This window comes from Salvelinus sp. IW2-2015, linkage group LG8 (genome assembly GCF_002910315.2).
Source record: "Salvelinus sp. IW2-2015 linkage group LG8, ASM291031v2, whole genome shotgun sequence".
NCBI classification, from domain to species: domain Eukaryota; kingdom Metazoa; phylum Chordata; class Actinopteri; order Salmoniformes; family Salmonidae; genus Salvelinus; species Salvelinus sp. IW2-2015.
In genome coordinates, this window is record NC_036848.1 from 45,009,363 (window position 1) to 45,027,810 (window position 18,448).

Sequence of the window (18,448 nt, forward strand, 5' to 3'; positions counted from 1 at the left end):
CTAGTGGCCTTCTTCGTAATATGATCTGGTAATGAAACATGACAAATACATTTCGGTTTCCATGTTACACTGCAAAGGGGTTTGTAGTAGKCAAATTTAATTTGAAGTTCAGAAATTCAAGTACTGGAATAGGCCTAKCTTGAAATTCAGACATTTCCTCAATTTGGTGCTTGAAAAGTCCTTGTAATTATTCTAGCCAATGTCTAAGTTCTCCTGCTCCCTTATAATTATCCGTAATTTCATTTTTGATCCGTTTTTGTGAGATGTGGCCACTCGCTTGTTTCCCACCGCTTCAATTGACTGGTGTTGTTGCGCTAATCTGTTGTGGTCAAACCACGTGCAGTTATTACGCTGAACGACAGTCAGGTCAGACCCTGGTGAGGATGARGAGCACACAGACTAGCTTCCCTTACATGGTTTCTGAAAGTTTGTATAGTCCTATGTTGTTGTAAGTGGAGTTACAGGCCAATTTGCATTTTCCTCTAAGTACATGTGAAACTGCATAAAAATCCATTTTATTTTTGTTTAAAAAACATCACATCCACAATGTCACACATTGGCCCCATTATTTATAGGAAGACKCATAGAGACCTAGATATTACAGGTAACAATGACTTTCAATACAGGACTAAGATTGAATCGTGCRACACCGACTCCGACGCTTGCAAACTATTACAGGCTACAAAGGGAAGCACAGCCGCGAGCTTCCCAGTGACACGAGATAAATAAATTCTATGCTTGCTTTGAGGCAAGCAACACTGAAGCATGCGTAAGAGCATCAGCTGTTCCGGACGACTGTGTGATCACGCTCTCCTTCGCAGATGTCAGTAAGACCTTTAAACAGGTCAACATGCACAAGGCTACAGGGCCAAAGGTCAACATACGCAAGGCTACAGGGCCAAACGGATTACCAGGATGTGTACTCCGAGCATGTGCTGACCAACTGGCAAGGGTCTTTACTGACATTTTCAACCTGTCCCTGATTGAGTCTGTAATACCAACATGTTTCAATCAGACCACCATAGTCCCTGTGCCCAAGAACACTAAGGTAACCTGCCTAAATGACTACCGACCCATAGCACTSARGTCTGTAGCCATGAAGTYCTTTGAAAGGCTGGTCATGGCTCACATCAACACCATTATCCCAGAATCCCTAGACCCACTCCAATTTAAATACCGCCCCAAAAGATCCACAGATGATGCAATCTCTATTGCACTCCACACTGCCCTTTCCCACCTGTACAAAGGGAACACCTATGTAAGAATGCTATTAATTAACTACAGCTCAGCATTCAACACCATAGTGCCATCAAAGCTCATCACTAAGCTAAGAACCCTGCGACTAAACAACTCCCTCTGCAACTGGATCCTGGACTTCCTGGTGGTAAGGGTAGGTAACAACATCTGATCTTCAACACAGGGGCCCCATCAGGGGTGCGTGTTCAGTCCCCTCCTGTACTCCCTGTTCACTCATGACTGCATGGCCTGGCACAACTCCATCATTAAGTTTGCCTACCACAACAGTGGTAGGCATGATTACCGACAACAAAGAGACAGCCTATAGGGGAGGTCGTCAAAGACCTGGCCGTGTGGTGCCAGGTTAACAACCTCTACCTCAACATGATCAAGACAGAGATGATGATTGTGGACAACAAGAAAAGGAGGACTGAGCARGCCCCCATTCTCATCGATGGGGCTGTAGTGGAGCAGGTTGAGAGCTGCAAGTTCCTTGGTGTCCACATCACCAAACTTTCATGGTCCAAACACACCAAGACAGTTGTGAAGAGGGCACGACAAAGCCTATTCCCCCTCAGGAYACTGAAAAGATTTAGCATGGGTCCTCAGATCATCAAAAAGTTCTACAGCTGCACCATCGAGAGCATCCTGACTGGTTGCATCACTTCCTGGTATAACAACTGCTCGGCCTCCGACCGCAAGGCACTACAGAGGGTAGTGCGTACGGCCTAGTACATCACTAGGGCCAAGCTTCCTGCCATTCAGGACCTCTATACTAGGCGGTGTCAGAGGAAGGCCCTAAGCCACCCTAGTCATAGACTGTTCTCTCTGCTAACTCACGCCAACCTGTACCAGAGGCTACAAGTCTAGGTCCAAAATGCTTCTTAACAGCTTCTACCACCAAGCCATAAGACTCCTGAACAGCTAATCAAATGGCTACCCAGACTATTTGCATTGTCCCCCCCACACCTTTACGCTGCTGCCACTATGTTTATTATCTATGCATTGCCACTTTAACTCTACCTAGAGTACATATTAACTCAATTACCTCGACTAACCAGTACCCACTGTATATAGCCTCGCTACTGTTATTTTACTGCTGCTCTTTAATTATTTGTTATTTTTTTACTTCTTAAAACTACATTGTTGGTTAAGGGCTTGTAAGTAAGCATTTTGTTGTATTCGGCACATGTGACAAATACAACTTTATTTGATTTATTGAAGAATAGTTTATAGTGATATCGCATGATCTTGCTTCCACTATTTACTTTGCTTTATTGCATACATCTTTCCAAGCTTTGGAAAATGGAAAACATTAACAATAATCAAATCTGGCCATGGGACAGTGGGAGAGAAAATTATGCAGCTTCCCAATTTCCTCAGCCCTGACACAGCAGAAATAGCATTGCCACATCCATGATTCAAACTGTGGGGACAGCCGGTGAGGATTTACCCCGGCTAGGTGATGTTCCTGCCAATTGACTGACTGACTCACGCACACACTTCATAGGAGACTTCCCCAGCAGTGTGGGCACAATGACGTAATCTCTCACTCGCTCTCTATTCAACGTTGAATCATCATGTCCTCTCTTCCGCTCACATAATGAAATGTTTTTCTACTTCTGTCATAGGCACAAGTAGTCAAAGTAATGGTTCTGTATGGGRGTTTGAATGATAAGGCTTATTGTGTGTGGGTGGACAAGATAATGGGGTGCATCTTTTCAATCAGAACCAAGGCCAACATAACCATTACAGGGKCAGTTCAATGGACAATAGCTGAAATGGAACACTCAAGAATAAACAGGGTGAATTTTCTACATTGTGACCACGGCCTACATAGAGAAACTAAGACAAATTGTCCCCCGTGTAGGCCTATACAATACTGAAGCCAAACCACTGGCATCTTGTGTGTAACTAGGACTGTATAAATCTGGGCCATGTACCTCCATATGTTCCCCTCAAACTGAGAGCACAGTAAACAGGGAGTATTTTTTAAATAATGTATACATGTTTTGTTTTTGCTCAATCTGATTGCATGGGCTTGTGTCCACCCATGCCTATGTCCCTGGGGGAAATGGTTGTACAAATTAAACTGGGTCTGGTCCACAGAATTACTGACTCCACCCCCAGGTACCTACCTATCTAATTATTATATTAGAGATGTTCACCTGTCTAATACCAGTGCCAGAGACTCTGATATTGTTTCAAARTCCTTCCTGTATACCCGCTCAGTGGAGGGGAACACAACCACAACTCAAAGCAATAAAGCATTATTTTAAAAAGAATATCAAAAACTGGCTGATGACTGAACCATAGGCTCATGGCAGCTCAGTAACAAGTCTGACTTTCGTAGGACCACTTTTGTCTGTGATTATATAATTATTCAACCACGCACTTTAAGACACCTGCCTTAATCTTGCCAAAAGGAACACAATGGAAGTAACTCATTGACTTTTTCTTATGCTTGACAGCATTTTTTTTAAATGCATGTCCTGTCTGTATATGTACTTTTTCAAATTGCAAATAAACTAAAATAATCCCAAACTCCTCATGCCAGGCAAGATAAATAATGCGCACCTCAAGTATTGACGTATTCCACCCAGGTCTGCACTCATCACTATCCAGTTCTGGGAATTCATTTAATCAAAATCATTAAGAGTAAATGTTTAGATAACTGTTGAAGTGATTGACAACAAGCTCTTATAGGGGTACAATATACAGAACATTTTACAATTATCATTCTCAATGCTCACTGGCATTTGTAATGACAAGATGGCAGTCGGGCAAGTGGACAATTCTTTGAAAACAAATAACACCTGACCACAACCACTTCTTTTCAATGTTTATTTTCAAGGCAAATATCAAATGGGTGGGGGAAAAAGGAAAACWGATGCATTGTTTGTCAACATTGCTTCCATTTCATGCATCTCAAACATCACTTCTTATCTACACGATCGATAGCCAAACAGTAAAAACGACATTTTCTACATCCTGCCAGTTGAACTCCTTAGACTAAGCATCGTCAGGTTTGTCCGAAGGTGGGCCACAGGGCTGCAGCATCTTCTCCATGAGATTGAAGCGCACGCGGGCTTTGCTCTCGTTCTCAGCAACAGAGAAGTAATTCAGCAGGTCAAAGTGACCCATATATGAACAGTACGAGTCCCGATGTTGGTTCACCAACCATTCCCACTTGCTGGTGTCCGCATGGCCTGTTCCAATGTATTTAGATTGAAGATGCTCCAACTGGCTGTGAATGTTGTAGCGGTCTGTCATCTTCAGGCAAAAGTCTACACAAGGAAGGAAAATAATTTCAGTGCATGTAGCTATTAGTTGGCCAATGTTACCTGGCAATTGCTGGTGTACTGACCTTTTAGCAATAGCTTGCTGATTAGGTCGGGAAATATTRATAAAGTGCATTGTATAGCCAGAATGTTGAATAAACTGTCATTTGAACATACTCRGCCGGTTGTCCATCTGGCATTATGTCGTTGGAAATGTAACACAAAATATCCACAGGAAAGTATTATTAAACTTTTACTGCCATTGTGATTTATATCACCTGACATGCATGCAGAAAAAAACATGTAAACCCCTGCATGCGCTCTACTAGTACGCATACATTACATGCATTTCGCCTACATTGTGGGGGTGTAACGGATGTCACGCTGCTTGCTTAGAGTACAGCTTCCTCCTTAGTTGGCTCACATCAAACTCGGACCCAGGAACTCTGCCTTGATAGTACACGTGACCACCCTCCAGAAGCTTCTTACAAGTCCCGCACCCGAAAAGCTAGCTATTCCGCAGCGCAAGTGGATACACTTCAAGCTGTGCTATCTGACGACACTTTATGGGGTTCACACATCCCCYTGTGCTAAATGCACATGTGATCAACAAACCGTCAGAGCCACGCACAGACACACGTTTTGAAGTCGATGTAATAACTTTCCTGTGGATATTGTCTGAAATTTCCAACGGCATAATAAGGACAACCAAGCAAGATAGTTACGAACATTTCAATGGAAGAGGCAAACCTAATCACCAASCTACTGCTATTAGCTAGGTCACGAGGCCGGCAAACCTGGCAATAGGTTTACAGACCAAAGCAGGATTAGTGAGGCTGAACTAGAAATAACTAACGTTAACTATTAATTTTCTGGTTCATTACGAAATATCAACTTATGTGTTTTTGGTTGTTTAGTCAATGAGAATGCCCATTTCAAGATTAGTTAACGTTATATTCCCAAAATATATACGTTTTTTCTGAACATTTAYGAAAGTTAGTTAGCTTGTTAAGTCATTGAGATTGCTTTTGCATTAACATTAGGCTGGACAATAGAACGAGCCAAAATMTACCTAAGGCTGAAAAACGGCAAAAGAACGTTGGCTAAGATGGAACACTAGCGCGAGCCCATAGCAAATGAAAGGAATCTTACGTTCGCAGAACCTGTTTTGAAGAGAGTGATGCTTATAATTTTATTTCGCCTAAATGGCACAAATGTATCCCTTTTTATTTTACCACTACAATATGTTCGTCGGACGAAACAGGGGAAAAAACAGCTCGTGTAGAAAGTAAACATKCGCACTTCGATGGTGTCAACTGCTTGTGTCTGCCTAATGAGAAAGTAGGGGGGAAATTAAAACTGACTTTCTGGTCTAGTGATCGATGACAACCGAGCTCGCTGCCCAGACTTACATAATTAGAAAGAGATTCGAGATTAAAATGGCGTCTGACTTGAAAACAATCCAAATATACACATTGCGAGATATTTGGCGAATTAGACAGACATGCCTATATTTCCCCTATAMGAAACAATGGGACGACCTCGAGGTAGTCATTTTTTGTTGTTTACATTTGAACTATAAACGTGAGCGGTCTCATTGCCAACAATAGCGAATCAGGCATTGTGACGTAGAACACTAAACTGGGAATAGAACGTTCGAAGGCGAGTTGGTGCTCAATGTAACTAATAGGAGGGTGAAAATGCTCTAAAATAAGGACTGCTTTTTCGTGATTACTTCAAAACGACGGCAAGCAGCTGGGAAATAATGGTCATATTATGAAACTGGGCTCCACGGCGGATGCAATGAAATCGTTATCAGAAAAAAAAGTAACATACCCCTAGAAATCCTGGTTGCTAACTAGCCGCTAGTAGTGCTAGCAAGCTAGGCCTAGAACCGATAGGATCACATTGCCACATGWTTTCACGTTGTGCCGTTTAAACACTGGTGACTTTTTATCACACCGATTAGTGAGTAACAKGTAGGTAACACTAACAAATTTTAAAGTATTAGCTGAAATTAAACTGAGGCCTATTGTTTAAGCTCCGGCGAGTAAAACTAGCTAATGTTAGCTAGCTAAGCATTATTCCAAGTTAGCAAGCGTTTTTGAAAATAACAAAATCTCTTTAGCTTCTGTATTCAGTTTGATTATAATCTGCTATAACGTTTCTTACTCAAAATCAAGACCTTTGTTCAAATGTGTACGACGACGTTGATTATTTCAGGTCAGCGTCATTCGCCAAGGAAACGGAAAGGTATCGGAACGTCCGGTATGTGTAACATAGAATAATGTCTGGTGGGAAACAAACATTCATTACCACCATTTATTTGTACTAACGTGATCATTATTGTTTCGAAATCAATCCAATTGAGTGTATTGCATAACAATCATACATATTGTAATGGTGTAATAATGGTACAGTTGTAATATATAATATAATATCTAATCACATACAATTCTAGATATTACAAAAACGATTTTTACAACGTCCTTGTGAATGTGAACCAAGATCTTATCTAATTGAACAGGGGGTATCCATAAGTAGTATTGATTTGTGCTGGTCTGTATTTAATCCTAATTCATATTTCATCAAGTGCAAAGTTCTCCCATTTCTGGTCCATCTAATTGTCCACTGTCCGTAAAGTCTCTGAGTCCTTCCTAACTGTTACAAGCCAAGAGATGAAGGTCAATTGGGCGCTAATCTACTGTAAACTGTGTAAACCTAATGCGAAAATGGTATGCCGCCATAGCCACCTATATGTAATTAATATTGATGCAAAAAGCTCCAACGTTGATATTTATGAGGATAACTCATCTAACAGAGGGAACTGTTTGTTCAATAGTTATCACAGTAACATAAGGTTTACCTTTCAGAAGGCTGGTGTGATTAAATTATATATATATTTTTTTATGTGGGGATAGATCAGCTTTAATATTGCAGATAGATTGCAGCTTCCATCAATGTAATTGTCTGCATCATTTCCAATCATCCATATATATTTAAAAATATATATTTTCCGTTATTATTTTCCCKTAACCCTACCATCCTTCCCCTAATTGCAGTAAACTAATGGACTACAACACTTATGCTTCTACTTCCAGCTTATACATACTATATACATTTTACGAACACAGTATATTTTACAATATTTATATTTTGTTTGTTTTTAGTCCCATCCTTCAGCTCCACTCAACCGCTCCCATCTATCTCTGAACACCTTCCAGTTTTGATTTATATTTCCCATATATTTTTTAAACTGTGCTGTGATGCTTCACAAACATTTTTGAACCTTTATATTCTCATAGATTCTACATATTGTAAATAAAAAATAAACATGTTTGCTAAGAGAATTATTATATTATTGATCGATTGACTATGACGTTTTAAATCACCCAGCAYTGCTATTTGCAGAGTGGGACATAACTGGTCTGGGGGTCATCACATTTTTGTGGGCATCTAAAGCAGATTTCCTGCATTTCTACACAATCTAATATGACCAATGGCCCTTCTAGCCGTCTCTATTTAGAACAACAAAAGTAAGCAAAAATGCCCACAGTCATTAAGCTAGGTAAGAGATTATTAAATATGTTTAAGTGATTGGTAAGACTGAACTAGATCCATGATAATTCAATAATCAATAGTGTTGAACCTTTAACCAATAGCCTAATAAATGAACAACTCTTACAAATAAAATACAAAGACAACTTTTGATTGTCTCTAAGACATTCTCTATATCAAATTTCAGCRATACCGCCCAGCCAACCCGAGCCGCCTACACGCCTGAACCCCACCAGTCTAGTCAATAACTCAACTCTCCCCAAAACAACTTCCTTTTTTTTTGTTATGTCTCAAGGGAAAGGTTTGGAAAACAAAAGTTGAATGAAAACACACATACACCTACACATTAACACACAGAAACAGTACACCCTCCAAATAATTCATATCATAGGCATAATAGTACTGTAGAGCTTTTTTTTACTTGCACACAAAATAGCTGGGTCACCCTGTCCTGCCCCTAGGGGTCCACGGCCCTGTAGCACCCCACTCAGCTTTAGGATCTTAGTGAAACATTCATTATTGCTTTCAGGTGTGTCAGGCCAAGGCCAGAGTGACAACAGTACAGCAGACCCCCAGGGCCAGGGCTGAGCAGCCCAGCAGATAGGGATTGCCTAAATCTCCCCTGACGTGGGCATGTTTTCAATACAGACTCCTTTTGTCGTTCAGTATTCCATATAAGGCATCCAGACCTTATGAAAGTTGCACAGTATACCCTTAATCTTAAAACAAATCTAGTGATACTGTACATAACTTGACATTTCTTCCATAAATTGTGGGAGGATAACCAACCTTCCAATTAATGGCAATGCATTTATTAGCCACTAGAAATGCTAGGTTACACAGTTTCTTCTGATAACAGTCTCCAGTATCAACATTTCCAAGGAAACAAAAACAGGGAGAAGGAAGAATCTGTAGATATGCTGAGATAAAAGAACATACTCTGCCAGATTTCAGCCAACCTTCACAAGAGCACAACATATGCAAATATGTCCCCTTTTGTGCTTTAAACATCCAGCAGAATAATAACATTTAATAACACATCATCAATAGCATCTCCCAGGTCTTCCTCACATTTTTGTTTTACAATTTTTCATTGGGAAAAGCCTCTATCAACCCTTGATAACGTTTAGAAATCAACTTTGGAGGTTTGTCAGACTGCCTTAAAATAGCATTGTCCAGTGTTTGCTGGATAGAGAGAAAAAGTTGTCTCTGCAAAAATTCACCTCACCTCTGTCACGGACTGGTCTTCCCTGGCTGCCTGACTCTGCTGAGACCTCCTGTCACCCCTCTRACCTAAAATGAGGCATGACAAAGAATTTCCTTGGTGTACATTTATACATTATTTTATCCAATAATATAATCAATGGTTCAATAATTGAAATGAACATTACTCCCAGATCCTAGACTGTAGCTTTAAGCTACTTTCCTGTAGCTACTATAGGTCTACCCATCAATTCAAGATGGAACTTTGTATCATTCACTGAATACACTGAAAAATTCCCTCTGTAGACTGGTCTTCCCTGGCTGTCTGACCCTACTGGAACCTCTGTCACCATCTGATCCTGCTAAGAAAAGGTGAGCATGGTGTTGTGTACTGACTGCATGAGAGGGCTGCATTCCTGCAGGATGCCTGCGGGACCGGCGGGTCTGACAGAGATCATTGCGACGCGGCCTGCATTTTTCATGCTGCAGGTGGGAGTGGGTGGTCAGATAGACGACTTTGGGATGAAAATATTTTTGTTGTCCCACATGTTATTTTGAAAGGGTCCTCTTTCTGCGTTAACCTACCTATTGTATTAAAAACACATATTTTTCTGCATTATTCACACACTCAGAATTCAACTTCAGTAGCCTACCTCTCCTAGTTGGGCGTGAGAGTTCAAGTGTTGACTGATATAGCCTAGTAATACAATGTAAGGGCAATGTGAGAATCTCTGGTAATTTAACCTATTTCTTAAGTTATTTTTGCACATTTGATATTGCCTATAGGGCACAAAATTGCTAGGACCATGGCTGGCAAGTGAGCTGCGTCACATATGCCTAAAATAACATTGCGGGACTGCGGTTGGGTTTGGCACCAGTTCTTGCAGTGGCAGGTGGGAGTGAAGTAATCGGTCCCACAGACCTCTACTGTGCACCATGACAGGGAAGCTGTTTATTACTGTGTAAGTGGGGTGGCAGGTAGTCTAGTGGTTAGAGCGCTGGGCCAGTAACCAAAAGATTGGTGGATCAAATCCTCAAGCTTACAAGTTAAAAATCTGTTGTTCTGCCCCTGAACAAGGCAGTTAACCCACTGTTCCTAGGCCATCATTATAAATAAGAATTTGTTCTTAACTGACTTGCCTAGTTAAATAAAGTGAAACGTAGAGAATTAGCTAGGTAAGCTGACAGATCAATAACGCTACGTTGACTAATACAACTCACATTTCACTGATAAAATATCAATCTTGAATTGTTTGGCCAATGGTTTAATTGAGGCAAAAATAATAGCTAATGAAAGCCAACTTTTGGCCAGCTCTCTCTCCAACGGTACATCAACTGGCGAAAGCTTGCCAATTTCATTTACTTCTGAAACGTGACAGAACAAAGGTTACAAAACATTTCCATAGAAACAACTACTGTTAGATAGTAATATTAGCCACCTCATATCGCCATCTGACAGATAACTAGAGGCTAGAGCTAARCTGGCTGTGGTAGCTACTCACTAGCATAGCTTATTCACCTCAGTCGATAGGGGATGAAACATTAGCTAACGTTACATGTCAGTTACAATACTAGCTCAACACTGCGAATAAACATTAGTTTKGTTTTTTTCTATTAAGTTAAACAGAAGTTACKTTGCCAGCTACATCAGTCAACTAAAGAGTAGCCAGTTTTTGTTCTGCTTCCTTTTASAACTCGGTGAAAAAGTGTACACAAACACACTGAACTATGCTCATCTCTCCCATGCCGGTCCAGCCAGCCTTCCAGAAGCTTTGCCTTCACACAGCCTGTGAGCACGCTCTGTGGTGTCCGTGTGGTCCTAAATAAATAAACACTCCAAACAGCCTACCCGACCGCTCGGAGGTGTCCGCATGGTCCTAAAACACACCATTGCCTCGTTTTGTATCACATTACAATGATAAAACTGGGGGCGACAAAAAATGCAATGTCCCCCCCATCCCCAGTGAAAGTTGCGCCCCTGGTTTAGAGCACAGTTACATGATCAATTACTGTAGTCGTACAACCTTAGCACAATTATATAAACATCACATAAATGCATTGAATGCCATGAAAGTCCTTCATTTTCACTTTGCTTATCTGAAAATAGACTATCCAATTAAAATGAGAGAGAGGGGCCTGTYTTGCTCATTCAATGTGTTTCTTTTCTAAGTGCTTATGTTTTCTGCAGTGTCACAGTGTGCAGTTTTGAGATGGACTGTGTTGCCATAGTAATGAAATATAGGAGGCTTAGAMCAAGACAATGCTAGGTTGAAAATAACAAGGTTAGAAATACTAGAAATAATTACGGAACTGTTACCTACATTTTCTCAGATTGGTTGAGGTATGTTCCTCAAACAAGGTGGTTTCTTCAGCTTTAAAACTTTGTAACTATCAAATTGAGGTAATGGACTGTCAGTCAATGGATCCATAGGCTCCATCGAATTTGGAACTGGTTACATTTCTCCATCCCCATCCCTCAGCATTATAACAAGCCAGGTGGCTATACTGATTGGCTTGAGGTTTACCATGAATGAAATCCAACAAAGAACAGAATAGGTTGATGCAAGCCAAATCCTGGGTGGTTACTTCCAGCCTCCAGACATCAATGGACAGATAAACAAACTGAAGCCTGTCATCTGACACATTCTTTGAGGAACCAAAAGGGATTATTACCCTTTTCACAGATCTTCAGAATAAACACTTAATTCATAAAGGCTGAGAAAATCCTATTTCAACCACATGCAACCATTTTTATTTTCTTCTCTTTTCTTTGAGCCACTACAGCAGCTTGATAGTCAACTGAATTGATTACTCATATCACCTACCACACAGCTCCCAACTCCACAGAGTCTATCTTCTCCCCGTCACACAGGCATTGGCATCCTAATGAAATAAGAGGTTATCAATAGAGCCCACCTCTTTGATTCTGTTAAAATCTGACAGAGTTGGTATTCTGGGATAAGGTCTGAAGCAGACCATGTCATATTAATGGAAGAGCAAGCGTAACAACCTTCATTATCATTCAACTCGACAAGGCTATTCAGACTGACAAGTGACGATCAATCCAATCCCAAATTTCCAACATTAGAAAAATCTATTTAGGCCTAATTCATCCTCTTCCTCTAGTCTGAGTTACACTCTGTGTGTGAATGTATTCTTCATGTAAACTGTCATCATGGTGTAAATTGTAAATAAATATACCTCTTATAAATAGTCATAACCAGAGCCATACATAGCCCTGGTCATAACCATGCATTGATTTCCCTAACGATGGATCTGAATATTTTCTTAATCCAAACACAAAAGCTGACTCCTATTTAATTTCCCTTATGTATACACTGCAGGACAGCATGTCTGAAACAATAGAGGGACTAAAAAAAGAGAGAGAGGGACTGGTGAACAGTGTACACGGGGCATGAAATATTTGATTTCAAAGTATCAAATTATAGCCCATCTAAAGCCGGTGGAGGTCCCCTGTCTGGTAATAAAAAGCCTGGCAATAACTGAAAACAGCTGCTGCTTTCTGGGCATCATTTTGTTACCAGGCTAGCTCTTCTGTAAGTAAGGGAAGAGGACAGACTGACATCAGACACRGTTCTAGGCTATCTAGGACCTAAAAGCTTTCTTCGGCTGTCCCCATAAGAGAACCCTTATTGGTTCCAGGTAGAACACCTTTGGTGTTCCATGTAGAACCCATTCCACAGAGGGTTCTACCTGGAACCAAAAAGCGTTCTCCAATGTGTTCTCCAGCTGTACTCTGTATTGTTCATTCTTACAAAACTGTCTCAAATTGTACACTTTACATTTTAGCAGATGCTCTTATCCAGAGCAACTTACAGTAGTGAGTGCATACATTTTCATACTAGTCCTCCATGGCAATCGAACCCACAACCCTGGTATTGCAAGCACCATGCTCTACCACTGAGCCACACGGGACCATTACACACTTGTATTCCAAGATGGCATAGCAGTCAGACGTCCTTTGTCCTCGTCTTGTCGTGTCCCGTGTATATATATATTTACATCTTTTCTTCGCATATCTTTTTATATATTTTTTTCTAAAAACTCAACTTCAAAACACTCTCCTGCAACCCGCCTCACCAATTAGGGTGAAAAAAGTATTTTTCACTTCAAATCTGAAATCCACAACAGAAACTAGCCAGAAGTTAGCCAGTTGGCGGTCATCAGCTATCCTTTAGCTCGAAAAGCTATCGCCAGTTTTGTACAACTCGACTCAGTCCAGAGCATACCGGACCTATTTTTTTCCCATATCCCCGGATTTCTACCGCAAGCTCTGGACATTTACACCTGGATCTTGCAGCTAGCTAGCTGCTATCCGAGTGACTATTGGCTAACGTCGGTCCCGGAGCAAACATAAATTATTCCGGAGCTAGCCAGCTGAAGAGTTCCATCAGCCACTCCTGGGCTACAATCACCTATCCGGACCCGTTTTACTGCCGATGCGGAGCCCCACCGGGCCTTCACAACTGGACTACCGACGTTATCTGCCCGAGGGAGTTATCCAACTGGCCCCTCCGTCGCGACGTAACCTGAATGCCCATCTGCGGCCCGCTAATCGTTAGCTGTCTTATCGGCTGCTATCTGAATAGGTCTATCGGACAATTTTCTTGGGCCACTATAATATAACTATTTTGCCAATTGGATTGGTCCCCTCTACCACAAGGAACCCCACTAATCTACCGARGGAAAAGCACGAGGTGGCTAAAAACAGACCTCCATCTTCTGCCAGCTTGCTACCCATGGCCCGGCTAGCTGTCTGAATCGCCGTGACCCCAACCAACCTCACTACTCACTGGACCCTTATGATCACTCGGCTAAGCATGCCTCTCCTTAATGTCAATATGCATTGTCCATTGCTGTTCTGGTTAGTGTTTATTGGCTTATTTCACTGTAGAGCCTCTAGCRCTGCTCATTATACCTTATCCAACCTTTCAGTTCCACCACCCACACATGCGATGACATCACCTGGTTTCAATGATGTTTCTAGAGACAATATCTCTCTCATCATCACTCAATGCCTAGGTTTACTTCCACTGTACTCACATCCTACCATACCTTTGTCTGTACATTATACCTTGAAGCTATTTTATCGCCCCCAGAAACCTGCTCCTTTTACTCTCTGTTCCAGATGTCCTAGACGACCAATTCTCATAGCTTTTAGCCGTACCCTTATCCTACTCCTCCTCTGTTCCACTGGTGATGTAGAGGTGAATCCAGGCCCTGCAGTGCCTAGCTCCACTCCTATTCCCCAGGCGCTCTCTTCTGATGACTTCTGTAACCGTAATAACCTTGGTTTCATGCATGTTAACATTAGAAGCCTCCTACCAAAGTTTGTTTTATTCACTGCTTTAGCACACTCTGACATCCCGGATGTCCTAGCCGTGTCTGAATCCTGACTTAGGAAGACCACCAAAAACTCTGAAATCTCCATCCCTAACTACAACATTTTCAGACAAGATAGAATGGCCAAAGGGGGCGGTGTTGCAATCTACTGCAGAGATAGCCTGCAGAGTTCTGTCCTACTATCCAGGTCTGTACCCAAACAATTTGAACTTCTACTTTTAAAAATCCACCTCTCAAAAAACAAGTCTCTCACCGTTGCCGCCTGCTATAGACCACCCTCTGCCCCCAGCTGTGTTCTGGACACCATATGCGAACTGATTGCCCCCCAACTATCTTCTGAGCTTGTGCTGCTAGGTGACCTAAACTGGGACATGCTTAACACCCCAGCCATCCTACAATCTAAGCTTGATACCCTCAAACTCACACAAATTATCAATGAACCTATCAGGCACCACCCCAAAGCCGTAAACACGGGCACCATCATAGATATCATCCTAACCAACTTGCCCTCTAAATACACCTCTGCTGTTTTCAACCAAGATCTCAGCGATCACTGCCTCATTGCCTGCATCCGTAATGGGTCAGCGGTCAAACGACCTCCACTCATCACTGTCAAACGCTCCCTGAAACACTTCAGCGAGCAGGCCTTTCTAATCGACCTGGCCCGTGTATCCTGGAAGGATATTGACCTCATCCCATCAGTAGAGGATGCTGGTTATTTTTTTATATGCCTTCCTCACCATCTTAAATAAGCATGCCCCATTCAAGAAATTTAGAACAAGGAACAGAWATAGCCCGTGGTTCTCTCCAGACCTGACTGCCCTTAACCAACACAAAAACATCCTACGGCGTTCTGCATTAGCATCGAACAGCCCCCGTGATTTGTAACTTTTCAGGGAAGTTAGAAACCAATATACACAGGCAGTTAGAAAAGCCAAGGCTAGCTTTTTCAAGCAGAAATTTGCTTCCTGCAACACAAACTCAAAAAAGTTCTGGGACACTGTAAAGTCCATGGAGTGCACCTCCTCCATGGAGAGCACCTCCAATAAGAGCACCTCCTCCCAGCTGCCTACTGCACTGAGGATAGGAAACTCTGTCACCACCGATAAATCCACTATAATTGAGAATTTCAATAAGCATTTTTCTACGGCTGGCCATGCTTTCCACCTGTCTACCCCTACCCCTACCCCTACAGCACTGCACCCCCCACAGCAACTCGCTCAAGCCTTCCCCATTTCTCCTTCTCCCAAATCCAGTCAGCTGATGTTCTGAAAGAGCTMCAAACTCTGGACCCCTACAAATCAGTCGGGCTAGACAATCTGGACCCTTTCTTTCTAAAATCATCTGCCYAAATTGTTGCAACCCCTATTACTAGCCTGTTCAACCTCTCTTTCGTGTTATCTGAGATTCCCAAAGATTGGAAAGCAGCTGCGGTCATCCCCCTCTTCAAAGGGGGAGACACTCTAGAACAAACTGCTWCAGACCTATATCTATCKTACTCTGCCTTTCTAGGGTCTTCGAAAGCCAAGTCAACAAACAGATTACCGACCATTTCGAAATCCCACCGCACCTTCTCCGCTATGCAATCTGGTTTCAGATCTGGTCGTGGGTGCACCTCAGCCACGCTCAAGGTCCTAAACGATATCTTAACCGCCATCGATAAGAAACAATACTGTGCAGCCGTATTCATTGACCTGGCCAATGCTTTCGACTCTGTCAATCACCACATCCTCATCGGCAGACTCAATATCCTTGGTTTCTCAAATGATTGCCTCGCCTGGTTCACCAACTACTTCTCTGATAGAGTTCAGTGTGTCAAATCTGAGCGCCTGTTGTCCGGGCCTCTGGCAGTCTCTATGGGGGTGCCACAGGGTTCAATTCTTGGGCCGACTCTCTTCTCTCTATACATCAATGATGTCACTCTTGCTGCTGGTGATTCTCTGATCCACCTCTACGCAGACGACACCATTCTGTATACTTCTGGCTCTTCTTTGGACACTGTGTTAACAACCCTCCAGACGAGCTTCAATGCCATACATCTCCTTCCGTGGCCTCCAAACTGCTCTTAAATACAAGTAAAACTAAATGCATGCTCTTCAACCGATCGCTGCCTGCACCTGCCGCCGTCCAGCATCCACTACTCTGGACGGTTCGACTTAGAATATGTGGACAACTACAAATACCTAGGTGTCTGGTTAGACTGTAAACTCTCCTTCCAGACTCACATCAAACATCTTCAATCCAAAGTTACATCTAGAATTGGCTTCCTATTTCGCAACACAGCATCCTTCACTCATGCTGCCAAACATACCCTCGTAAAACTGACCATCCTACCGATCCTCGATTTCGGCGATGTCCTTTACAAAATAGCCTCCAATACCCTACTCAATAAATTGGATGCAATCTATCACAGTGCCATCCGTTTTGTCACCAAAGCCCCATATACTACCCACCACTGCGACCTGTATGCTCTCGTTGGCTGGCCCTCACTTCATACTCGTCGCCAAACCCACTGGCTCCAGGTCATCTACAAGACCCTGCTAGGTAAAGTCCCCCCATTATCTCAGCTCGCTGGTCACCATAGCAGCACCCACCTGTAGCACGCTCTCCAGCAGGTATATCTCTCTGGTCACCCCCAAAGCCAATTCCTCCTTTGGTTTCCTCTCCTTCCAGGTATCTGCTGCCAATGACTGGAACGAACTGCAAACATCTCTGAAACTGGAAACACTTATCTCCCTCACCAGCTTTAATAACCAGCTSTCAGAGCAGCTCACAGATTACTGCACCTGTACATATCCCATCTATAATTTAGCCCAAACAACTACCTCTTCCCCATATMGTATTTATTTATTTTGCTCTTTTGCACCCCATTATTTKTATTTCTACTTTGCACATTCTTCCACTGCAAATCTTTTTTGCCTTTACCTCCCTTATCTCACCTCATTTACTCACATTGTATATAGACTTATTTTTCTACTGTATTATTGACTGTATGTTTGTTTTACTCCATGTGTAACTCTGTGTTGTTGTATGTGTCGAACTGCTTTGCTTTATCTTGGCCAGGTCGCAATTGTAAATGAGAACTTGTTCTCAACTTGCCTACCTGGTTAAATAAAGGTGAACTAAATAAATAAATAAAGCATGCATGACACATTGGCTTGTTGGCTGTAACACACCTGTTGATACCAAATGTGATACCAAGTCACAATGTCAAATGCTTTGACAGCTTTGACATGATAAGTGGATTGGATGGGGAAAACGTATTGGTCATTCATGTGAGATCTAAAGTGTTTGATGCAGAGCATCTCAACCAAAACCTTTTTTTGCTGCATTATAGTGAGGGAAGGTGTGCAGGCTACACGTGGATTAGATATTGTGATAAAGGTAAGATTAATAATTATTACAGTGCTTGATAGATAATGGTATATTTGAGTACTTATAAAAAACAATCATGATACATACAAATTCTGAATTTAATTATATATTTTTTAAACAACGGTTTGATGATTAACAAAAATGTCAAATTTAGTATCATGCATATTTTTTATTTTGTAATGAAAATGTGAGTACGTAGATATTTTGAGTAAAAATCATACTCAGTTTCCAATTTACAATAATCATTTAAAAAGTACACACCATACAATGTTCACCGTGGTAACATTAAAAGCATCCACTGTTTTAAGACAAATCTGTAATTTTGTCAAAACGCTTGTGATTACAGAATTGTTCATACAGAAAAGTAATGCAACTTTTACAATACAAAGTTACATATTAGACCAGGGATCATCAACTAGATTCATCCATGG

General features: G+C 41.8%; 1 protein-coding gene across 3 annotated transcripts; it reads right to left on the reverse strand.

Annotated features, from left to right (window-relative positions):
- Nucleotides 1-4,066: 4,066 nt before the first annotated feature.
- On the reverse strand, nt 4,067-6,780 carry sf3b5 (splicing factor 3b, subunit 5). 3 transcript variants are annotated; one of them, XM_023993509.2, is made up of 2 exons: nt 6,690-6,780; nt 4,067-4,523 (listed from the first exon to the last, which is right to left on the reverse strand). In XM_023993509.2, the coding sequence occupies exon 2, from the start codon at nt 4,507-4,509 to the stop codon at nt 4,249-4,251; it is 261 nt and encodes an 86-aa protein (XP_023849277.1). In that variant the 5' UTR covers nt 4,510-4,523; nt 6,690-6,780; the 3' UTR covers nt 4,067-4,248. The 3 variants fall into 3 exon arrangements, with proteins under 3 accessions (XP_023849277.1, XP_023849278.1, XP_023849279.1); XM_023993510.2 differs by lacking the exon at nt 6,690-6,780 and adding an exon at nt 6,354-6,426; XM_023993511.2 differs by lacking the exon at nt 6,690-6,780 and adding an exon at nt 5,670-5,688.
- Nucleotides 6,781-18,448: the final 11,668 nt, after the last annotated feature.